This window comes from Drosophila miranda, chromosome 3, assembly GCF_003369915.1.
Source record: "Drosophila miranda strain MSH22 chromosome 3, D.miranda_PacBio2.1, whole genome shotgun sequence".
In the NCBI taxonomy this organism is placed as follows: domain Eukaryota; kingdom Metazoa; phylum Arthropoda; class Insecta; order Diptera; family Drosophilidae; genus Drosophila; species Drosophila miranda.
The window spans coordinates 11541819-11567209 of NC_046676.1; the positions used below are offsets into that span (position 1 = coordinate 11541819).

The 25391-nt window shown below is 45.5% G+C and overlaps 2 protein-coding genes across 10 annotated transcripts in view; one reads left to right on the forward strand and one right to left on the reverse strand.

Annotated features, from left to right (window-relative positions):
- Positions 1 to 25391, forward strand: part of LOC108160643 (cyclic nucleotide-gated channel rod photoreceptor subunit alpha) — a 60130-nt gene that overhangs the window by 21159 nt on the left and 13580 nt on the right. For 6 of the 9 annotated variants that reach the window (XM_033391090.1, XM_033391089.1, XM_033391092.1 and 3 more), the window contains 4 exons: positions 4052 to 4396; positions 21199 to 21990; positions 22172 to 22535; positions 22647 to 23695. In XM_033391090.1, the coding sequence (XP_033246981.1) occupies positions 4171 to 4396; positions 21199 to 21990; positions 22172 to 22535; positions 22647 to 23695 (2431 nt within the window). In that variant the 5' untranslated portion in view covers positions 4052 to 4170. The remainder of the gene's footprint in view (positions 1 to 4051; positions 4397 to 21198; positions 21991 to 22171; positions 22536 to 22646; positions 23696 to 25391) is intronic. The other 3 variants (XM_033391095.1, XM_033391096.1, XM_033391097.1) reach the window with 2 other exon arrangements.
- Positions 17022 to 18238, reverse strand: LOC108160644 (chymotrypsin-2). The gene is made up of 3 exons (XM_033391099.1): positions 17953 to 18238; positions 17623 to 17899; positions 17022 to 17562 (listed from the first exon to the last, which is right to left on the reverse strand). The coding sequence occupies exons 1-3, from the start codon at positions 18204 to 18206 to the stop codon at positions 17218 to 17220; spliced, it is 876 nt and encodes a 291-aa protein (XP_033246990.1). The 5' UTR covers positions 18207 to 18238; the 3' UTR covers positions 17022 to 17217.

Genomic DNA, 25391 nt, shown 5'->3' on the forward strand with positions numbered 1-25391 from the left:
AAAACCCAAAAGTTTTACTACAATTAAATATTTGTGCGGCCAGTCGTGCAACAGAAACTCAGAGAGTGAGAGAGGGAGATTGGGCGAGAATCCATATTTCGACTATATGATACCCAATACTCTGGAAAAGTGATAGGAAAATATATGTATTTACTGCCAGATGAAGTTTTCATTGCAGCGAAATGGAAAAAGATACCATTTTTGGCAAACAATTAGAGCTTCATAGATCATAGATTTTCTGTAAGAATAAAGTGCGTCTTGCATGAACTCGATATACCCCCTTGCCCTCTCCATGACAATAATAATATTTTGCCAATTCGCAAATCGATTGGCTAAATCTCGTATTAAATTGCTCAATTATACAATGGTTTTGTGTGTGACAGGGCCACGGGCCGGGATATGCACTTTTAGATATCTGCATAAACCTCTGATAATTGCAATAGATAAAATTATATTGGGGAAATACTGCAATTGATATAAGATTTTATTGAATTAATAGTAACGAAACAAACCACAAGGCTAGGGCAATGGAAATTGGAAATGCAGTGGTACATACAATGGCATGCATTTGCGTGGAAAATATGGGGAAATATGGGACTGAGGATGGCTGAAATAGATGAAATCGGGAGGTAAACAACATTTTGTATAGATATTGGCAAACATTATTTATGTTAACTATCAAATACGTGAACTAATTGTGGAGCTCGTTACGTTAAATATCTGTTTTCTTGTTGGTAATTTGAATCCTCTTAATTTGTATCTACGGGTACTTACCTCTGCATTGAAATGCGAGATACATGTATCTGTTGGCTGATTTCAAATATGCAACGAAGATGCATGATAATTATCTCCATTCGGTGAATGTATTTAGAGCTTTGTATCAAATGAAGCGAAAGCATTCTCCCTATAAATTAGCACTGCGTATGGGTCTCTAATTTGGTCGAAATTCAGAGAAAGGCCTTTTGTACGAGTACTCCGAGTACGCGATTCCATAGAAGTACTCTAATTAGGGACCTCCCTTGTGGTCAACGTTTGAATTCTATGGAATCCGAGCTGCTCTTCCCTATTTCCTTCCCTCGTGACGATGCTGCAGCTGCTGCTGCTGCTCGAGTGTGTCACATTCCTGTGATAAATGTGCACGTGGGTTAATCAGATAGAGTATCTGCTGCTACAGAGATGGTCCCTATTTTCGTGGAGCAGACTCTGGTTTTTGCCATATTGGATTTCGTCTAATGCGCTGTCCGTTCGCGACTATTGCCTCTAATTAGCCGCCTTTTTGTTGCTGGCTCTTCGCTGTCCCATCTCTTGGGCTGTGCTCCATCTGGGATCTTCTTCTCCTGTCGTCCGGCTCTGGGCGAATGTTTGGAAGCGCGGGATTGATGGCAGTTAATTTTTTATGCACGCAGCGCTATCTGTCTTGCAATGTGAGCTGGAAAAATGGGTACGGGGATGTACAGTGCCCAGTGCTCTGGGATTATATCAAAAAGGATTGTATTAATTAGATATCATCAGAAAGACCCATCAGAAAGTTCTTCCCAGCAAGGCAATTAAATGCAAACGAATAGAGAAATTTAAACATGATATGTATGATAATACTAGTAATAATGAATTTACATATAAATATTAAAGGACGATGCGATAGTCAAAATATTGGCTAGCACTTTCGTTGCGGATACAAATTGCGAGCGAGTCGAAATAATACAAAATGAAGGTGTGCTTCCCAAACTGTTGGATGCCAAAAGAATTACCATATTTTCACAGCAAACGAGAAAAAGTATGAAACGATAGAAAGAGAGAGAGAGCGGGAGAGATGGGGAGAAATGGAAATGCAATAAAGGAGGTTCAAAGCACAAAAAGGTGGTAAAATTTGCAACGGAATTGCAAATGCTGTTGACACTTGCACAATGCAAACAATTGCCCAGAATCCACATGCCAAGCTGCACATCCCCTCAACCCCTCATCCACAAACTCTCAGAAAAATCGACTTTTTTGGAGTTTGCTTTCTCTCTCCCCCTCTGGGGGGGTGATTTTTTTTTTTTTTTTTTTTTTTTTTTTTTTTTTTTTTTTTTGGTAATTTTCATGTTTGCGTAGGTTTTGGCAACACTTGATTGCCTTTTGGGCTTTGCCAAAGAGCTGGTGAGATGACAGCAGAACCCACAGGGTATGGTCTATCCTCCTGGCAGAGTGTATCCCTAATAATTTTGAATCGGTTTTGCATAATCATGAGAATGGACCTGGAAACGGATGTGTAATACATCAGACAGCAAGTTCTTAAGCCTTCTCCTCTCTACATTTTGTGTGTGTGTCTGTGTGTGTGTGTGATTGTGCAACATCTGCAGTGGGGACTCCTACCCTTCCCCCTCGTTTTCATTCTGCGGCTCATAAATCATATTTGTATTTGGATCTCGTGCGATTTGCCGAGGCAGCCAGCTGGAGGGAAACATTCAATCAAAACTGCGCAAAATCCCACAAATTTGTTATTCGTCACGTATCCAAACGGAAAGCCGAAAGCTGCAGCTGCTTGTGGATATAACGGGGCGGAGGGGAAAAGCCATCCACTAAAGAGTTTAAAGAGCCAATGAAGGAGAGCCAGACATCGGCATCTGGCATTTCAAGTGGCATAATTCTCGTATGTAAATATTAAAAAATAGAATCATATGTATTCTTTTGCTTGCCATTGAAGCACAGACCATGGATTCCTCGTTTTTTGTACCCCTCGTACAATATATTGTACATTTGCCAGAGCAACAACTTATCAAGTTTACACTCAACTGAATATCTCAAAAGTCCCCTGGTTGCGAGTTGTGGAGTTCCACCCCCACCCCCCTAACCCAGTTCATTCGGGTTTTCCACACTTTCCTTCTGGCGTGCTCCCTTTTCCGCAGCATCCCGCTCTTTTCTGCGAAATGGTTATTAAATATTAAAATGATAAGGCAAGCGGTTACGGGAGTAGGGACTCGTTTCTCCAGTCTCGTCTTCTTGGCTCTGAAAGATAGACAGTTTTTTCTGGGCTTTGCCTGTATGCCCGTGTCCCTGTGCGAGTTTGTGTGTGGGTATCTGCTCGTATGTTTCATTTGCTGTTTGCTTGTTTCTTTTTCCACTAAGCGGCTTTAGCCCTAAGACCCTGACGACAAAAAATACAGAAAAAAGGATGAGTCAGAGAGCACGGAGAGAGCTTTCATTGCTATTTGCTCTGGAATATTTCTGAATTATTCTCATTAGCTTAAATTTAAGTACTCGCAGATATTTTTTAAGACGATTTACATGTACATATTGGCTAAAGGGTGTACTGACGGTAAGCTAATTTTGGAAAATTGTGGAAAGCGGTGGATTTGTCAGCAATGGGAATGTATATTTTGACCGTTGCACACACAAAATACTCAGCAAGGGTATTCCCACACACTTCAAGTTTTTTACAATATGACAATAAGTATTCTAGATCCTTCCAATAGAATATTTAATCATCTTTTAATCGATTTTCATGTAAAATATTCATTTAATATATTTGGTTTAAATTTGTTTGAAAATATTATTGGGAAACTTTTAAGTTTCAGATATGTTTTCCCCCCTTTAAAAGTATATACTTCTCAAAAATGTTTATCGTTTCAATGTTTAATGCAGTATCATTGTTGTCTCACTCTTTGCCTCTTCATATGCTAATGTATGGCTCTCCGGAATTCATATTTTCCACGTCGCAATGATTTTGTGCGATGTTCTCTTTTCCTTTTTGTGGCATTGCTTAAGTTTTGATTGCAGGCATTTGCATAATTTAAGGACTGCTTCTCTCCTATTTCGAGGGGCAGGGCAGGCAGGGCCTCGAAACTGGCAAGCCATGAAAATGAAAATTCCCTGATGTTCCCTGTGCTCCCTCTCTGTGTCTACTGCTGTTGTTTTTCGTTCGGAGCAGAAATTATCATATCCTTTGAAGCTTTCCCTCCTAAATTATTAACGAAATAAATAGCGAAGGAAGACGTTCGCTTGCTGCTAGGAGAATATTGAAAAAGTTTCTCATTTCCATTTACCATCTTCCATTTCCATTTTTGCATTGCAGACGCAGCTAAAAGGAGCAGCCAGCAGCCAGAAAACAGAAGCATCCTTTGAAGAGTGAAAGAGTGAGAAGAGGAGTGGCTAGTGGCAAGCATCCGCATCCTAAACAACAATCTGGAGGGCATGTCCACAGCCAAAAGGCTGGTGCTCTCGCTACGTGGACGCAAGAACTCGCAGGGCAATTCGGCAACATCATCCACCCGTCTGGTATCCGCTGGCACCTCGCCCGGCCATGAGCTGGAGGAAATAGCCGTAGTATCTGGTACCGGCACCAGCAGCCACCACTTCTCCTATGGCGGGTGTATTGCCAGCAGCGATGCCGCCGCCTCCACGCCGCGATACTCCACAGGTGGGTGCCACGGCTTTGCCCGGTGGCCATTGGTAACAGTTTTTTTCGACTCCTCCCCTCCCCCCCACTCACAGTTCCAGTTGATCAATTATGGAGTAGGACAAGCAAGCACCTGAATCACAGCTTAAATAGATCCACCACCAACACCTCCACCCAAAAACCACCACCAAATCCACACCAAAAGTGACCTGTTGTGACCCCAAAATCCACTAAAGCCTGCTTGCATGCCTGGTAGAAGAGTTTACTCGTAGTGCATCTCATCTAGAAATCAAAGAGGCCAAAACTCGAGCGAAAACACTTTTCCCGCAGAAAAAGTCGTAGTCAAAGAAGTGCATTTACTTTAATTTGCATTTTTATGTGTTGGGCTTCCGCTTGTGGCTGTGCCTGTGGCTTCTGCTACTAAATTATGGAAATCTCGACCCTAATGAGGGGCGATGAAGATTTGATTTGACAGAGGAAGGACAGAGGAAAATTACCAACAAATCCAAGCCAACAATCATGGCAGCCCTTAATGGCAGTTTCCTTCTGCTGCTGCTGTTGCTCTCTTTTATTGTCCCGGCCAAATAAATCAATCAAATGACAAATATGCTTAGGCAATTGTCAGGCCAAGTGGCGGTCTCTCTCTCTATCTCTCTGGGTCTTACCCTAATTTCATTCGGAATGTCAGTGTATGTGGTGTGTATGTGTTGTTTTAGCCAAAGTCAAAGCCGCAAAGAGACCCGTGCTCGGAGTCCTTCCCTCGTTCGTTCGTTAGTTTTCTTGTCACATTTTATAGGCCGCATATGCTGCCAACATTTTTCTTGCCGCTGTGGCTGTGGCACGTTCTTTGCGTTGGCTTACAGTTAATTTTGAGTGAAATTCAATTTATCATTGAGCGGGGCATAAATCCGTATTTGGGACCACTTTTGCCCTCGTTACGGACACGGCACAGACACGGACTGCGGGACACAGGACTCTGCGGGCTCTGCAGGACTGCGGTGCAGATGAATCAGAGCGTAGATTTATTTTCGTCGATTGTGTATGTTGTGTCACATTGTATTTGCTCCGACATGAGAGGAATGTGCCTTCAATTTGTCAGCCATACGACTCTCTCTCTCTCTTTGACCAATATCTCTCTACAGGGCGTATGCGCAATGCATTTAATGGGATTTAGTACAGCAACAATAGAAAATTGGTGTAAAAGTTGTGCTGTTTATTGGCCAGAGATGTAATTGACATTTATCGCAGACAGAAGGGCAGAGAAGACTTGGCTTTAACGACTCCTAACGCTTTAACGCTTGTCTGGAGAGCAGGAGAGAGACAGTGGCTGAGATGGAGAGACTGAGAAAGAGACGGTGCAAAATGTAGATAGAGTTCCATAGATAGAGAAAACAAAACCCCAAAAAACTGAGCATACAAAAAAGTTGTTCACAACTTTTGCCATATTTTCCTACCCGCGCCACACACACCACCAATGTTTTTAAACAATTTTTAGTACATTGCTCCTGCTGTCTCTCCACCCACATACATTTATGTATGTATATTTCTTTGTGGGTATGTGTGTGTGTGTTGACAAAGGCAATTTTCAGCAGAGCTTTGATCAAAGTTTTCCAAGGACTAGGAGGGGTTGGGGGGAATGGCAGTAAATTAAATTTGACTTACACCCAAAAATACAGCATAAAATGCGGAACAAGTGAATAAATCTCCAGTGTAAGTGTATGCATGGATGTGTATCTGTGTGCGAATTGTCATTTATTTCAATCCATTTCCCAACCCTCTTTGATGCCGTCCTCGCAAAAAGCTTTGAAAATTGAATTTCCCTCAAATATTCGTTGCCTACTTTTGCGGGCATATTGATCAATGTGGAATCAAATCGAATTGATCTACATATCTATCTATCCACTAGTATATGGCCCGAAAAAACGTTTTTCATATTAAATTTTATTATTTCGTGTGCGTGTGCGTGTGCTGCCGTTTGATTTTATTCCATTTGAAATGCCTTGTGTGGGACGTTAAACTGGAAATTGCCATACAATATAGTCATCCGCAATAGCCCAGGCTTTTGTCTCTCCTTGTGTTCCTCTCCCTCTTTTTCTCTCTTTTTCTCTCTCTTTCTCTCACTCTCTCTCTCTCTCTGTTTCTCTCTCTTTTCTCTTTGTCTCGCTGTATTTGTTTCGCTTTTGTCCTTTGTCCTGCAATAATTGAGCTTAGAAGGTCTTATGGCTGCTGCATCATTGATTTCCCACCCAACTGTCATCTGCCACCGCACTCCATGGGGGCCCTCCCCACCCCCTTCCTGCCGCTGATTCTTCCCCCCTTTTTCGACTGCCGGTCAAAGTTTTTGCTAAAGTTTCGCCTTTGGTTTTTCTTTCGTTTCTATTTTTGCTGGATTTTTGCTTTTAGCCCAAACTCAAACCCGAAATAAAAAGACTTCAGCGCCAGACATAGTTGAGTCCTGCCGAAACTTTTTCCATTTGCCAACAGAGTTCACTTGAATACGGTGGAGCAGCAGACGCAGGAGAAATTTTCTGTTCTCTGGCTGTTGTCTCTGACAATTTTAAAGTCTGTCCTTGCACTTGCAGCAGGCGAAAATTGGGCATATATAATTAGTTTTATTTACCTGGCACCTGGCACGCAGATTTTAATTAGAATTTATATGCCAGAGCCCTTCAATAATTGTCGTCTTGGGGAGGGCTTCATCTGCTTCTCGTACTATTCTCCAACTATTTTGATAGCAGTATGTTTTCCCTGTTCTCTTTCTCCAATGTATACACCATCTCTCAGTTATTTCCTTCTCCATTAAGCCTTCCTTACCTTTAAGAACACTTCCTTCTGCACCAGACACCAACTAGAGAGACGATGCCCTTCCCTCTCTTTCTCGCCCTGTCCGACAATTTGAATGCAATCTGTAATTTGAGCATTTTCAATTATAAAAGCAATCTATGGCTTAGAGCCAAGCATTAGACAATGGCCTGGGGATGGCAGAATGTCCAGGAATATGAGTATCTTTTCTATACAATAGATGAAGTGAGCCGAGACGAATTGATTGGCGATTACAATGGAAGTATTGGCTCACCCCTTACCAGCAGTCAGTGAAATGGAGAGAATACCGCGTGGGAATGATTGCCTCCTCCATAGAATGTATCCTTTTCATCCGTTCTTTGGATGCACAAATTTTGGGGGGAAAGACAAGGAATGCAAAAATAGTTGCATGCTCTTCAACATGCCACAATGTTGTGGCTGTTGGCTTACTGCTGGGTTTTAATTGTTAGTTACGTTGTCGAGAGCCGAGCGGATGAGGCAACTACATTGCGTATGAACACACATTGTTGCCCGGCTGCCACGAAGCGCGGCCCAACTTTGGAAGCAGCAGCAGCAGTCAGTGCGTGCCGCACAAAGGACCACTTAAAGTTTGCACACTCTGAATCGCCTTTGGAAATGGGGATTTTCTTTGTCGGCAATGGGAATAGGAATACGAATAGGAATGGGTTGCACCGTGGCATGTGGCTGGGATGGTCGGCAGTGTGGCAACACTGTAATGCAATTACAAATGCAGGTGGAGTGGCTGTGGCTGTGGCTGTGGCTGTGGCAGTGCGCTAGCATCAGTTGGCATCTAGCCAGGTGTCAACCAAAGGGGACAACCAACCAAACGCAGGAGCAGCAAGGAGTGTGGGGATAGTGGATTCTATGCTCCTGCTGCTCAAGTGCTTGACTTATCAACGAAAGTGCAGCATTAAAAAAATAAAGCAAGCGTTTCGCCCTTTGCACATTTGCAGGCCATTGAGCTCTTCCCTTTATCTCCTTTCGCTTTAAACCTCTGTCCCTCTGTCGCTTTCTTGTGTATTTGTGGATTGGTGCTATAAAGGACATAGGGAATGACCAGATAAGCAACTCCCCATCCCCATCCCCCACTGGCAAGTGCATATGTAAATTACGTTGTACGTAGATGTTGAATGCCGTGCGTCAGAGGCTGAGTGCTTAAGCGGAGGGAACCCCCAATGATGTGCTCCATTGTTAGAGCTATTCAGCGTATTGTAAGTGCTCTAACAGACCGAATCTAATCTGCATACATGTGTACATGTATATTTATGTCTTAATTAGTGCCATATTATATCTCGATATCAGAAGCTTGGATCTGAGTCGAGTGTAATTTGCTTTAAAGCAATGTTGGAAAATCCTTTAATGCATATGATATGCGAATCCATTAACTGTGGCAGTTATACTTATACCCCAATTTTACTAAAATAATATTTTAATTAAAGCTTGTCTAACTTTCTCTCCCATTCGTTCGTCAATGCAAATTAAAGTGTTGGGTGTCACTCGGACACGCACGAGCATACAGACAGAAAGACAGAAAGACGGACAGACAGGCAGACATCAAACATTAAGCACTTAAAGCCATGAGCCATGAGCCATGAGCCATGAGCCATGAGCCATGAGTGTCAGTGTGAGTGTGAGAGAGTGTGTATTTTGGCAGGACATGTCGTGCATATCAATCACTTGTGCCCTCTGCCATTTTGGGTGGCATAAACCTATTATTTTTCCAGCCACAGATCTGTGGCTCTCTCCTGTCTCTTTCGTCGGTTGGCTAAGCCTGCAGCTACCAGTTCCAGTCGGATTTTTGGTCAACAGCCAGCGATAATTCGGTTCCCCCTACATATGTCTGGGGATTAACTGTCGCCCAGTGACCGCAGACGCAGACGAGGACTGCAAGGAGCCATTACAAAAGTCTCTTTAATGTCTGACCTTTTCTTTGCCAAAATAATTCTTTTTTACGACTAAAACTAAGAAGCTAAGACTCTATAAGATAGGAATGTACTCGGATATACATTTGTAAGATTTATACACAAATATGGCCGCTAATTTTTGACTCTTTGAGTTCATAATAATTATTAAAACTCAATCATCAATGGATGAATTAAAAAAAGTATCAAAACTTCGGCCTTAATTTCTTGTGTTCTGAGCCGAGCCTCTGAGCCTGTGGGCAAGGTTATTTTTGTGAAGCGAGCAATTTGCACAGAATTTATGTGTTTAATTACAGCGATGGTGCTGCAGAAAATTAAGTTTTTAGCCAGCTGGCAGCATCAGAGGCAGGGCGACAGGCCAACTAAGAGGATTACAATTTTGTGCTTTGCTGCTTTCTCTTTCGCTTTTGCTCTTTTTTCTATATGTTTTCGCGTGGTTTTTTGGTCTGCGGCAAAATTTGCTTTTTAACAATGCGATAAGTGCTATTTGGACCAAAAACCACCAAACGAAAAAAAAGGAAAATTTTGATCACGTAGAAAGCCAGGCTTAAAGTGGAAGTGGAAAACGGACTTGGCTTGGACTTCAACCTAATCGCATTTCGGCTGCCAATCAGTAGAATTTGTGTCATGACAGGCCTCAGCGAAGGGTAGGAGTACGTGGTCCTAAGCTGGATGTTCACCCAATGCGAATGAGCGCCTAGAGACGGTGTCCCTGGGAAATGTGTGACATTATTTGCACATTTCCATAGCAGTGGCCCCAGCGTCAAGCTGTTATGTCCACAAACCGAGTTACCAACTCGAGAGGCAGATACAAGGAGGGTCGGCTCCAGCTGACCCCATAACCCCTGGGTTAAAGTTCGCTTTGAGCAAAATTATCAAATGAAAATGAGTATGAGATGGAAAATCATCAAATTAAGTAAGTTTTTATTGTATCTGTCTGTATGTCTGTCTGCAAATTGAACAATAAAAAAAGTGCAAGTATTTTGATGATCTTCGCACAAAGGAATTTGAAAAGAAGTAACCAATTCAATGGAGCAGCTGAAGATGTAGCAGAAATTTCTTAACATTAAATTCAATACGATTAGGTCACCGACATACGCACAGAAAGACCGCCGCGGGGGTGGCTCCAAACAAGTCCTGAGATACTTTCAAACGGGACCCACGCTTGTTGGGGGTTTTCCCTGAAAGTTCATCTTTTTATCGAGTGTCTCCCACTTCCACTGATTGATAACTCTTAAGGAAAACCTCTGCCCTCTGTTGACCCCCTCTGATGGCTGTGTGTGTGCACTTAAATTTGATATCCTTTGTGCCAGAGCATTCTGACTGCAGGTCTTGAGGCTCTTACTATTACATTCCCATTCGTACAGCCTTTCCAGGCTTCCGAGCTCATGTCCTGCTCATGGGAGAGGCATTTATTTTCAGGTCCTCCGTCCGCTTGTCTCTTATTATACGGTCCGTAAGCTTTTTGCTTTAGGTCTCTGGTAACTCTCTCCCCTCCTGCAAGGGCCATTAATGCACAGGACCTCGGCCAGAGCCAGAGCCAGAGCCCGAGCTGCTCCTATGTATGTGTGTTTGACCCAAATAGGTTTCGTTTTAGAGCTTAATGCACAATGTCGACAGAGAACTGTAGAAACAACGGTCAAAACAGGACCAGTAGTCGTAGTAGCATCTCTACAAGAAGTCAAAGCAAATATGCCACCAAAAATTTTGAGGCGATTTCTCATCCGCCCAACAGACTCCTTTTCTCCTTTTCTTTTTCCATATGTCTCTCTCCCTTTCTCATTCGCTTTTTCGTCTGTCCCCCCCAATCGAAACACTTTAAAAAAGTTGCCACAAAACGAAATTGAAAAGTCAATTCAATGTAATTGTTGGCCTTCCGCAGAGAATCCCTTTTCGCTCAAGAGCCAACGACGATGTTCATTCAATTTATTTGTAATTTTTTAACAATTTAACAGTTGAAAAACAATACAAAAAAACGAGGAAAGAGTCAAAAATAAACTTTTCACCCAACGATAACACAAAAACACGCACAAAGAAAGGCTAGCGTTTTAAACCGAAGCTGTGGTACCCCTTTTTCAGGTGAAATGATTCAATAGATGCATGATATGAGCTACAATATCTGAAGACACATTCAACTTTCTAATTTGTTTGTGATTCCGTTCAGTAACAAACAAGTTTTGTTAATAATTCCATAATAATAATTCGTAATTTATGCTATTCTGCATTTCTGAACAATAATCTGCTGAAAATCATCATGCCCCTCGGCCAGAGGGCATCCGCAAAAAGGGGCATCCCAACGAAATGGTTGCCCAAAAGCAAATACAATTATGCGGGAGAGCAACAACAATGAAAAGCAAATACTTTCCACGCCTTCTAGTGTCCCACTCGCCCCACAAGCCGCCACAGAACCCCTCCTTCAAACAAAGAACCGCGTGCTTAGAATATGTAATTCATTTGAAAGTTTTCTGCTGCGCTCTCTCTCTGGTGTTCTGCTGTCGACAGAAATTAATTTAACTTTTCATTTAGGTGGAGAGCGGAGTGCGAGGAGCAGACCGTACTGAGAGGGAACAGTCTCCCCTTGAAGGGTGTTGGTTGGGGAGCCACGGAAAGGGTCAACAGGGTCAGCGGTCTCAAGTGTTGGATGTGCATTTTCATCAATTAACAAATACCACAAGTGGCTTAGCGATGCGCGGCCAACAAATGCGATTAACGCCAATGGAATTCATTCAGGCAAATCCTTTGGGATCCATTGGTGCCCCCATTGGCAGCATTCAAGGAAACAGTGCGCCAGGAAGGAAGTACCAAGGCAGATGGGCTCCATCTCTCTCTCTCTATCTCTTTGGCTTGTGAAAAGTTTTAATTATAGTTGCATTTACAGTTATTGCTGTTTGGTCATATCCTTGAGGCATGTGGCATGAATGCTGTGTCGGAAATTGCAACTCGAAGCGGTTTTTGGCTTAATTTGACTTGCAAAACATGGCTGAGGGGCGAAATATTTTATAGAATAAGAGCAGGAAGGGAGAGACTGGGAAGACTGTCAAAACAATGAAGAAACGAAGACCAAGGCCGTAAAGATGGACAACTATTTGCGGTAGGCCGAAAAACCAACTCCAGACGCAAAAACAGCCGAAAGTTTGATGGAAAATATAGTAAAATAACAGGGGCAAAGTGAAGAGCCAGACTAAAACTAAACTCAATAATAAAACTAAAACTAAAGCCGAAGCACTGTCCGCAAATTTCCTGCTGGTCGCTCTTCGAACGGAGAGGCAATCATGGGCTCAGAGATGATTCCTAACCTGCTCGATGCAGCATTTTGCTGAATTATTGATTTCTGGTTGCGGTGGAAGATCTAGATAGGTGGAAGAGCATCGACAGCTGCTGCATTTTGGTGCTAATTGAAGTGTTGCGGACCAGGAACAGACCGAAGACAACGACCAGCAACACTAATCGGATCTGAAGAAGAGGAAGCTGGGGAGCTTGGCCAACAATTGAAGTTTCAAGGAGCATACAGTTGGGTGTTTGTTTGCCTCTTTTTCAAGCAGTCCAAAATTGAATTTTCTTTTGGCCCCCAATTTGCATAATCAGCATTGCGTACAAGGAGAGCACCATTAAGCATACGCCTAGTTTGCCCAAATTGGGTCATTGGCTTGCGTTTTATCGCTGGCAAAAATTAAAATCTAAGCTCGAAAGTTTTTTTCTGTGTTTGCGCCTCTCCTTCGTTTGCTGTTGTTGCGGCTTTGTCCTAATCACATCACGTGCGCCTGTCTTGTCTCACATAACACACACGCCACAACCCCCGCCCGTCAGTGGCACAGCCACAGCCATCCCATTTCCTTGTTGGGACATACACACACACTAGTATGTGTATGCAACTAACTTTCTGGCCAAAATTACAGGAAGACGCCATCTGCTGGTGCTGGGGCCGGGGCTGGGGCTGGGGCCGTTGTCTGTTTCTGGCATTTGTCGCAATTGCCTTTAACTGCCCGCGCGTGTGCCCTGCCAACAACGTTTCATTATCAAAGCCGAGTTTGCCACTAAGCACGTCGTAAACAATAAGCTGGTCGTCGCCCTTCCGGCCGTCCCTCTGTCTGTCGAGCCCGCTTATTACTTTCGACGTAATACAGGACAGCTTTATGGCATGCATATCGTATATATAGTACATATAGCAATACGTATACTTATACTAGTTAATGGAGATGCTCTCCTCTCCGTACTGTACATATAAATTCTGCTTAAAATCCTTTAATATGCCGCATTGTCCTGCAGAATGTATGAGAGCCAAGGGAATTCCATGGCCAAGGTGGGGAGTGCCCCAGAGTGGCATGCGCCAAAAGGTACAGCGTATACAGAGGCTTAAATAATTATCGTTACAATTTCAATTTGGTTTTTGCTTTTTGATGTTGCTGAGGCTGAGAATGGCCCAAGGGGCTACTCGCTACCGAAAGATGAGCCAAAATTTCCGCTGTAATTACAGCGGTTATAAGAGCTTGGAAGAGCGGAAAGCAGCAGATACTTTTCCATAAAATATTCAACATTTCTTCAAACTTTAACCAAGAATTTAAGCTTGAACCTTAACTTTTATCCAATAATCGAAGAGACAAATGAGAAAAGTTTTGTGTGGCAAACTTTCGCTGTAATCATCCTCTACTCTAGAGAAGTTTCACTGTGTCAATGGTGGAATTTTTCCACACACTGCCGCAGCCTGCCGCAGCCTGTTGCAATTGACATTTCATTCGTGTAACAACTGTCAAGTGCGCGTCTTCCCATTCGCTTACTAATTTAAATTAAAATTAAACTAATTTGAAAATTCTTAAGCAAGCTCTCACACACACATATAAGTACTTCTTGTGTGTGTGAGTGTGTGGCAGTGTTTGCCTTACACATGCCCTTGCCACAGCAGCAGCAGAAGAAACAGCACGACGCTGTGTGTATTTTTAACCCAAATCCATTAGAGAAGTTACTCAAGAATCCTTTAGATATTTATGTGCTGTGAGCGCAGTCTTAACCTCTCTGCCCCATCCGCAAACACACGGATATACACATAGCGGCTCTCACAGATACAGATACGGATGCATATGCACTTGCTTAGCTGAAAGGTTCAGGCGATGAGAGGAGCAGCACCAGAGCACTGCAGCAGAGGTCACATCAAGTAAATAGCCAACGTCGACGATGACGACGACGTTGACAAGGATGGGGGCCAAACAAATACGCAAACATTTATAAGATTGCTAAGCTCATAACGAAATGCACTTACACTCGAAGATACACACACACAAATACCCAGAAATTTTTCAATGTAGCGATACCTCCATGATTTCCTTGTGCTCTTCTCTTGTATGCACTTTTCCATCGGCTAGAGTGATTTTCAGCAGAAAGAACAAATTTCCGACCCTCCAAAACATATATATTCTAGATCATCGCCAACAGGTGGGTCTATATGGGCAGGTCCTTCTGTTGCGATAAAAATTCTGTTCGACTGAAGCTTTGGGCAGAACCTTCTTTCTGATGGATGCTTTAACGATTGCCGGCGTAAATCATATATGTAGTTGCCACGGGAATGAAGAATACGATAGGGTATTCACAGGCTCGGTCCCATCAGCTATTCTTCCTCTTCTTCTTTGTTGTCATGCTGCACACGTATAACAAGTATACGCCCCCTGGGACGGGTTGAGAGGTGAGCGCACAAGGAAGGGAGAAAGCGACCTCATCTCATATTTATGCCGGTGCCCCCTGAGGCAAAATCTGCAGACAGCGAGAACGCCAAAGTAGGAAAGAAAGAAGGAAAGAAGGCAGATAGAGAGCGAGAGAGAGGGGATAAGCCAAAGGTAAATGCAAAGCCGCAGCCCCCAACGGTGGGCCAGTCGCAAAAGCAGAGGTAAAACTATATATGATCGGGCTTAGCCCCCACGCTCAGCGGTGGGTTAATCGACGGTCGTCGGCCGGGCGCCAGCCCCTGTGGGGAAACGAAAAAGATGAACAAGTATAAACGAGAAATTCCGCAGCATTTGCCTGGAGATTTAATTAACTACAAATTCAATGGGCGATGAAGCTATTCGAATCCGGTCGTTCCATAATCACCGTCACCATCCGTCTGCTGCATGCATACCTTTGCTGTATCCTGCCCAAATGCCGCACACACACACACGACTCTTTTCCATGCTTGCCACAGAACCCTTGCACACAAACAAACACCCATACGCAACATGTCCGCGCTTATAAAAAGTTTAATGTAAATTTAATGAGCGCAAGAGCATGCAAATGAACAGTTCGGGTTCCACCTCCCCCATGCCGGGCTATTATATTCTCTATTTTTTTTATTTGTGTGATGGTTGCAACAGCTGTGCGGCGCCGGCATCTCCCCTGTTTTCGCCACGAGTGCTAATGAGCAAAGTCACTTAAATCCATTGAAAATGTTGCACATTGCACATCCCATGCGGGTTCTCATTAGGGGAAATGAACAGGAATTTTGATTAGTCGGGCAATTGGACTTTGTATGGATTACCCCACAGGACTCATGACCATCTGGGGTTACTTTGTTTTGCACTTCCTCTGGCTCTTGCGTTCTATGTCTCAAAGTTCCGACTGCAAGAAGTAATCCCATTTCCAGCGACTGTTAATTGAATTGGCTTCTTCTTTGTCGACTTTGTCACATCTGTTCCTTCTCTGCCGCCACGCCTATCTCTGCTGTGTGTGTCTTTTTTTGTGCGCACTTCTCTTTTTGTATACTCGGTATCGGTGGGTATATTTTATTTGTGTGACAGAAAGCAGCTTCAATCCGATGGAAAGTATTTTAGGCAAAATTAAGAAAACACATTTCCAAGTGTTCAGAAATGCAATGAAAATTCTCTCTGACTTTACTGATTTGTTTAGATAGTTTTTTGCATATTTATGATATAGAACTCCGCTTGAGCGTATATTCCCGACAAACAACAGAATGGAGCAAAGAACTCCCCAACTGGAAATTATCTGTGGCTGTATTACTTCTCTGCTTTGCTCATATAATTCCCGGATTACCGGGTATAGTCGGTCCCAGAGTAGAAATATCGATTAAAATGCTTTCTTTTAGACGCACGTGCGCACAGCTACGTAGACACCGTAGCCACACCTCCCGCCTTCTCATCGCACCTCAATACGCATTCAAGCGAACAAAAGGCGAAAAGACGATATCTTGGGGGGGGGGTTGGGTGGCAATAATGATAATAACGACTACGTTTCAGTTTCAGTTTGAGTTCTTTTTTTGTTGTCTCCTGCAGGGCGTTTAATTAAATGAAGTCGTTTGCATTAATGCTTGTCATTACGCATTTGCCTACTGGAGTCTCCTCTAGGAGTCCTGAGTGGAAGTTATGGCAGATATGCCAGAGGCACATAGGAGAAGTGAGTGCGTGTACAAAATTCATTACCTAAATGGATAGCAGGTGCCTTTTGCTGCTATCGCCATCCTGCTGCTCTTGTTGCGAGTAATTTTCGTATTTTCAACACTACCCCCTTTATGAATTTATCGTGTGAATAAGGGAGTAATGAACCTTCTACTTTCCGTGGGACAGGGACCGAAGAAGGGACCTAAATTTATTTGACGCTCTGGCATCGAGTCCTATGTCCGTCCTTAACTGAAACCGAGTTCCATGTTCACTTCACAGCAAGGAAAAAGCAGATTTCGTGTGGGATTCTGACAGGGATACTGGATGCGGCTAAATTGAGGGACGAATGTCAATTAAAGCCCCATGGACGTGACCCTTGTGCGGGGCCTTTGTGGCAATTAAGTGTGGGGCCAGAGCTTGCTGCATATTGCGGCTCCCGGGTGACAGAGCCAGTAGCCAGAGCGGATGCAGGTGCCAGGCGGTGCCATACGAGTAGCTGTTGCCTCTATTCTTCGAAAATCAGCAAGCTTGTGTTCTATGCTGTGGTTTGTATTGACAACAATTGTCTTGTACTTTCATCGATGCATCTCACAACCGAAAACTAAGTTTATGAATGAATGAGTCCCCCTTCGACTTGCAAATTGGCTCAAATATTAGTTCTGTTCTGTGTGATGCTTGGACAGGCATTGTCTCTATTTCCATCGAATCATCTCACATCTGAAAGCTGTGACTATGACATTCAAGCCACTGACTGCGAGAGTAAGAAGATGAATATTGAAATTATGTTCATGGTGATGGTGGAGCAGATGCTCATCGTGTCGCGTATCCAATCAATGTTGCTCTGAACGTCCGTATAGACGGAGGGAATCGAGGATCCACAGCCCATAGGATAAGTGACGATGCCAACCATTATATTGTCTTTGATCAACGGCCCTCCAAGATCACCGGAGCATGGACTGGAGTCGTTTCCGTCATTTTTGCCACACATCATGCCGTATTTGAAGCTCTGTAACTTCTCCTCGCAGTACGCTTGGTCTTTTAGGAGCACATCGATCTGCAGGATATTCGAGGCCAAGGGACCTCCCTGCAAAAGTTTGTAATATTTCGAATCTGAAATTTAAGTTTCCTTCCGTCGATTTCATACCTTGTATATTCTGCCCCAGCCCAAAACTATGTAACTCGAGCCAAACTTCGGGGGGTCGGAGGGCAGATCGAGAAATCCAATGCGGGGATTCCCGGTGGGCATAGAATACTTCAGCCGCACCATCGCCATGTTGTCCGTGTTCAACATGGTAAAGTTCATTGGCACGTACAGTGCCTCCACCGGGGTGCAGACCGTCTTGCCCGTGACGAACTTTAGCCGGTTCGGTGATCCCGCCGCCACCAGCAGCACCCGCGTCCTAAACATGGTCTTTGATTCGCTAAACAAAGGCAAAAGTCATCGAAAGATATCGCAAAGGCAGTGTCCACCTACTCCATGACGCAGTGAGCGGAGGTCAGCACCCAGTCCGGCGTCAATAGGCCACCGCCACAGATGTGGTTATCGCCAAAGTATTTCACGGGTGTCCGGGATCGAATGGAGACCACGTATTTGGCCAGGGTCAGGGTGTCGTTGTTAAAGTCGGGCAAGGAAAGGCGCTTCACTCGGCTCTTACTCTCGCTCCATACCGATTCCACCAGCCACATGAGTAATATCATCTTTAATACTCTGAAATTTGTATATTTCATGCCTATAAAAATATGTAAGTACTGAAATACGTTTGACAGTTCGATCGGGGGATGGTGGGGGCATCTGCTGTTGTATCCTTAGGATCCTTGCAACTGTTCCTCCTTCCGGCTGCCTGGCCGCTCTTCAAGTTTTAGTTTCTTTTCTTGGTTCTTAATGCCCGACTTACTTTTTGTGTCGTTTAAGTTTCCACCATTTCCACTCCTCCCCCCAACCACCACGCTCTACCTCCTTTGACACCCCTTTCCCACGACTCCCAGCATTTGGCCGCGTGTTTGTGTAAGGCTCAAAGTATGTTTTAGGCAAAAGTTTGTTTGGCAAACTTTTGTCAAAGTATTTTCAGCTCTCGAATATTTTCATTTGCTGTGGCAGCTTCACCAAATAATTGAGGTTTAGTTTCTCTCTCTCTCTCTCTCTCTCTCTGTCCATCTCTCTGCCTCTGTCGTTTATCTGTTTGGTTTTTTCCTTTTTCGGACACTTGGGTACGGCAGAAGGAGGCACAGGCTGCGATGATTTGCGGCAAGCAAATTTATTGACAATTCATGGTCAGCCTTATCCCTTCTCGTCCTTTCTCTCCCTTTCTCTCTCTCTCTCTCTCATGGATTGTGATTGCGAATGTGGTGCGGCTGTTCAAGCGTTTTGTTGAACTTTTGCGAAAGTTTGTCGCAAGTTTCCGTTTCCGGGTGGCAGGCCATGACGAAGTGCCGCACATTAAGCTGTAGATTTTTCATTTTTCTTCGCCCTATCGCTTACGCTTCTGCCATTTTTTTTTTTGTCGCTTTCGCTCTTGCTGTCTCGATGCCTGTTTTTCTTATCACTGGGGCCGCAGCTAAAGACAAACGCAAAGAGCGCAAAAGTTTAAATTAATGACACTCAACTATTAGCAAAATTAAAAAGTCCCAAGATGATGTCTGCAAACTTGGGAATGCGGTCAGGGGCGACAGAGATGGATCCCTGCCTCCCTCTATCTCTCTCTCTCTCTCTCTCTCTCTCTCTCTAACTCATATTTCTTTTCTCTTCGTTAAGAATCAGAGCAATTTTAGTTGACAGCGCCTCAAAGTAGGCAACAGGCTTGCAAATTGCCTATGACGCAGAATCTGAGAGATACTCTGAATAGAGAGAGAGAGAGAGAGAGAGAGAGGGGGCGAGGTAGCAGCTGCTGCAAGGACCAACTTTCACCAATTTTCGTCCAACATTGAAATGCACTCTGAGAAAGCAGGAAACAGCCCTAAACTTATCCAAAATGGCTGCCAGGCGAGCTGCAGCGACAACGCAAAGTTGCAACCACATTTGTTAAGGCTATGCACAGAGAGACACACAGACAGAGAATGAGAGTGGAAGGAAGAGACATTTATTAATAAAACATTGTGGATAAACCACATTTATATCTTCCTGCCTTCCTGCACTGCCCGTCTGCCGCTTGCCGCCTGCCGCCTGCCGCCTCGAGTGGCGTTGGCTCCTGTGAAATTAGTTAATAAATAAGACGGTCAAGTTGATTTGTGTGTTGCCATTAAGCGAAAATTAATTAGAAATTATAGCCAGTGTCTGCGCGGAGAGTGGTGTTTGTGGGGCAGGAAAGCAAGTGGCAGGCAGGGAAGGTGGAAGTGGAAAGTGGAAATTCATGTCAGAGGCGGAGTGACACAGGTGCGGCAAAGTAATTGACAATTTTTTGCGTTTCACTCGCGAATCGCGACAAAACAGGTCCTGAGCACTCTGCCTCCGGATGGACGGAAGAACACTTGCGACTCATCTACTCCGCACCGCTGTTTGGCAGCGTAATTGAATTACGGCAGCTAGATGCTGTGGAGCAGCGGCACGGCCAATAATTAAAAGCGGTCCGCCAATAATCAATTGCTCCAGCACCATCAGCCTCAGCGGCACCACTCGACACTCGGCACTCCAGCTGAGTGTGGAGGCAGGTGGGAGGAGGCACAGTCTCGGGAAAAGAGCAACAGGCAGTGGGATAGAAAGAGGCTGGAGACAGGAGGCATCAGGAGGGAACATCGAAGTTCTAGTAATAGAAATAAATTGGCGCCACACGCAATTCGATGGCGACATCGAGGCAGACACAGGAACACAGCGACATCGACATGGACATGGAAGAGCAACAACTTTGGACATTGTCTTGCTGTTCGACAGTCAAGTGGGCACTTGAGCTAGTCCTTCCCTTCTTTATTATGGGGAATGAGATAGAGAGAGAGAAAGGCCCAGCCCTTGCGTGTGGCAGGCAACTCATGAATTTCCAAGTGGAAAACGAAGCCAGTTGCTAGGCAGGAAGGCAGCTGGTTAAAAGTAATGGAGCTACGGCGTTGTTGCACGCCCCGTTTGGGCGCACCTAATTAAATCTAACTTTATTAGCGCTTTCAGAAGCCAAAAGACACGACACTTATTCAGCGCCTGACAGGTGGCTCATTCCCCCACACACCACTCCACATACGAGTATATATGCACATAATAGACATCCTTTGCATGGTATTTAATTGGCACACATCCACCCCTTAAGATCCTGCTACCAAGTGTTGATTAAATCTAGATCCTAGAAATAATTATTAAGGATATATATAGTACATATGTGTTTGTGGAATGTTGTTGAATATTTGAACCTAAAGTTGAGTTGTTGACAAAGACAAACACATTCAATGCCACCACCAATCCACCACCCACTCACTGTTTATGTGATTTGTGTTCTACCGTTTGTTTGTGTGTGCGTGTGCTTAAGCCTGCCCCCCAAAAGCTCCTTCTCTTTAGAGGAATTCAATTAGAAGAAAAACAAAACAAAATGTTATTAATGGAGAAAATGCAATTAATTTTACTCTCTGCTCTGCTCATATTTCTCCTACTCTCTCCACAATCTCTCCCTCTCTGTCTATGTATCTTTCTCTGCATTGAAATAAATACATAAATCATTGGGAAACCCAATTGCAAATTAATCAAAAACTGTGCAACAATGAACCCACAATCAACGTCCCATCGAATGGGCCGGACAACGTGCAGCTGATTCGGCGACGTCCAAGTCCAAGGCAAGGGCTACGCCCAGCCTGAGGCGCGACGCTGCCATCGATACCGATGCCGAAGGGACAAATGTGGCAGATGACTATGACAATGACAATGACAATGGCCTCCACATCGATGTCAATAGGGATGCTGATGATGATGAACGATGGCCCAATGCCCGGCCCCAGGCTCCCCCTAGCACTAGCATTCGCAATCGCACTCATGCACCCGCTGATACGGCCAGTGACAGGCCGCAGACCAGAACAACAATAGCAATTCGTCAGAACAGCAACATCTGCAGCAACACCAACAGAACTACAACTGCAACTGCAACTGCAACAGCCACTTCTTATAGATTAGCGCCGAGAGCCAGCTTCCCGGAAATCATGCAGCCCCGTCTATCCCTCAACGGGTTGCTGAACCCCTCGCTGATGCCCTCGCCCCGACCGCTGTACCGGGACCACAGCTCGAGGTCCATCAATCCGCTGACCGCCTACGAGCAGCAGATGGCCGAGCTTGATGGAAGTTTCTATGCCAGCAATGCTGGCTATCTGGGCGCCGGGATGGGTGGCAGTGCTGGCGGTGCCACAACTTGCACGAATCTGACGGTGGGCGGCGGCTCGAGTGGCGCGCCCAGTGGGGGTCTGTCACACGGTGGTGGTGCCATTGGTGGTGGTAGTGCCGCCATACACACAACCGAACTCTCAATTACGCCCACAATGGCCGCCGATGAGCAGTTCATCGATCTGGGGAGCCTGCGTCGCTTCTCGATCGATCGCCAGAGCTTTCTCGGTAAGGCTCTCCCTCTCCCTCTCCCCCACCCCCACCCTCTCTCTCTCTTTCTCTCTCTCTCTCTTGTAGACCCCTCTCGCTGTTTGTGTGTCAGAACTCTCCGACCTTTATGCCGCCCATTCTGTTGATGTTATCCTGTTCGTGACTAATCGAAGCTACTCCTTTTCTTCCCCCGTCGTAGATCTAGGACCAAAGTTTGGCATGTCCCAGCCGAAATTCGGCCAGAGCGTCTCGCAACAAGGTTTCTTCACGTCGCACGACAGCCTGGCCACACCATGCGCCTCCCGAGCCTCCAACTCTCAAATGGCCACCGTAAGCACTGCCTCCGAAATGGATCTACTGCACAACAAGCAACGCAACAAGTCGCGTGGCCGACTGAAAACAACAGCCAGCGGCGACCAGCCGCTCCTGGGGGGCACGGGCACCTGGAACCGGTCAATGGGCCGCGGCTCACAGGATAACACACTGGCCGGCGGTGGAGCCACCAGCATACCCATGGGAGGGCACACTCAATACGGTGGCAACTACTGCAACGGCACAGATCGGTTAGTAGCCCAAATATGATTTGGCAAGGCAAACAAAATATATTCAAAAATATTGAATTCCCTCATGGTATGCCATGTTAAATCCCCCATATTATCTTCTGTATCCCGCAGCTACCCGCGTTCACGATCACAGCACCAGCAGCCACACCATAATGCTGCCCCAGCCCCGCACCGCTATCAGCTGCAGCATTCGATATCCGCGGCGACGCACCAGCGACACTCACACGGAACGTCCTCACAGGGAGGCGATGGCTCGGGGCACCACGGTGGCCAATCCCATCAAGCACACCATGGAGGCGGCGGTTGTGGAGCCGGGTCACAAGGAGGACAACCACACCACAAGAAGCCGCATCGCACCGCCTCGCAGCGAATTAGAGCGGCCACGGCGGCCCGTAAGCTTCACTTTGTGTTCGATCCGGCGGGGCGGCTGTGCTACTACTGGTCCATGGTGGTGTCCATGGCCTTTCTGTACAACTTCTGGGTGATAATCTACCGCTTCGCCTTCCAGGAGATCAATCGTCGCACGATTGCGATCTGGTTCTGTCTTGACTACTTGTCGGACTTCCTCTATCTGATTGACATCTTTTTTCACTTCCGCACCGGCTATCTGGAAGACGGGGTGCTCCAGACAGATGCCCTGAAGCTGCGGACCCACTACATGAACTCGACGATCTTCTACATCGACTGCCTGTGCCTGTTGCCGCTGGACTTTCTCTATCTGTCCATTGGCTTCAACTCGATTCTGCGCAGCTTCCGGCTGGTCAAGATCTACCGCTTCTGGGCCTTCATGGACCGCACCGAGCGGCACACGAACTATCCGAACCTCTTCCGCTCGACGGCCCTCATCCACTATCTGCTTGTGATATTCCACTGGAACGGCTGTCTCTACCACATCATCCACAAGAACAACGGCTTCGGGTCCCGCAACTGGGTATACCACGACTCCGAGTCGGCGGACGTAGTGAAGCAGTATCTGCAGAGCTACTACTGGTGCACTCTGGCCCTCACAACCATCGGAGACCTGCCCAAGCCGCGCTCCAAGGGCGAGTATGTGTTTGTGATATTGCAATTGCTATTTGGCCTGATGCTCTTTGCCACGGTCCTCGGCCATGTGGCCAACATTGTGACGTCTGTGAGTGCAGCACGCAAGGAGTTTCAAGGTGAGTGTCGGCATCATTCTATAAGCTAAATGGGAATTCCATTGATGCTATATTTTCACAAAGGGCTTGACCTGAATTCCTCAGACTATTACAGCAAGCTAATCTTTTAGGACAAAACGGTTGGGGAGTGGAGGAGATGTTAGATACCTGAAAGTATTATCTCTTGGTATGTCACACAGAAAACAATTTCATAAATTCCAATCCATGACAACATGGTCACGACTTGTTGCCTAAGAGGGGTCTGGAATGTTCATAAAACGGGAGTAATGGCATGTAATATGAATTTGGATTCGGAGAAAGGAAAGAACCCTTCAGCAACAATGGGCGGTGAAAAAAGTGCCATCTTGGCACAAACTGTATGCAAAATATGGATATCTGTTGGCACTGCTGCTGTCATGGCAATGTAATGTCCATTGTAGCATAGGAGTAGGAGCACTGTGGAGCTTAAGGAGTCCAGCGCTGAGGAATGGAGTGGACTGAAGTGGAGTGGAGTGGGGAGGCCTGGCGTGGCATGGAGAACTCGAGGCCTCTCTTGTAGGCGCAGTTGGGCGTGCGGCCATTAGCTAAATGAACTCGTTTACTCGGCAGGGGCCATAAATAACTGGACGAAATGCAAGAGCAATCCAAGTCAGCTAAGTGGAAAATGCCAAGAGAAAGGCAAAGAGAGGGCGAGACAGAGAGAGGGAGAATAGACGAGCGAGCAAGAGGCAGAGCCAAGGAGAGCATTAGTGATACTGAACCAAAAACGAGGAAGTGGGAGGAGAAGGAGCAGCGGGAGGAGCCAGCTTGCTTGGTTTTCCTGCTTTCATTAAGAGCAACGTCAGCTGGAAAATATTAAAGCCACTCACGGCGACAATGAGACACACAAAAAGGATGCTAGATGAGAGAGGTCGTGGGGGGGGGGGGTGGGGGCGGGATTGGGGCAAACAAAGCACAATTGATGCCAGTGGGCGTGGCACCTTGATTTCATACGCCCACCTAAGAGCATGTCTCTCTGTTGCTATTGTTGCTTTTGTTGATGTTGGCCATCCTTTCCGACTGCTGGGCCCCCATCTTAGCCTTGCCTGGAGCCACCTCACTTCTGCTGCTGCCGCCAACTGCCCTCTCACTTGTTTATACAACACTTTGCATGTGTGCGTGTGTGTTTCTGTGTATGTGTGTGTGTCCACACGGACAAGCGTTGGAGAGAGAGAGAGAGCCATGTCCATGACAAAGTCAGCAAGCAAAGCTCTGGCGGCTTAATGGTCGAAACGTGCTGTAGAATTAATTTCTGGCTTTATGCTCTCTCCACTTTTTCCCCGTTTCCGTTCACCTCTGCTTCACTTCACACTTCGCTTTTCCGGTTTTTTCTTCTCTTCTGGTTTTGCCTGCATATTTGTGTGGGTCAAATTTTCAATTTTTATTGCGACCCACTCGAATCACATATTGGGCCAAGCATAAAGTAGATGAAATTGTTCAAAATTTATGCGGCCATCGGGTCATAATCGGGTTCTCTGATGGCTGTCGTGATATACTCGCCAGTGGACACCACAGACAGAATGTGCATAATATTGTCCTGCATTTCCCGGACCACAAAGTAGAAGATTGACCACACTGAAGGAGGAATCCTTGCAGGAAAACGCTTGCTATCACTGACAGCTTTTTCATAGACTCTCCTGAGTAGCTCCTCAAGATGGTGGTCGGTTGTCGGTGGTCG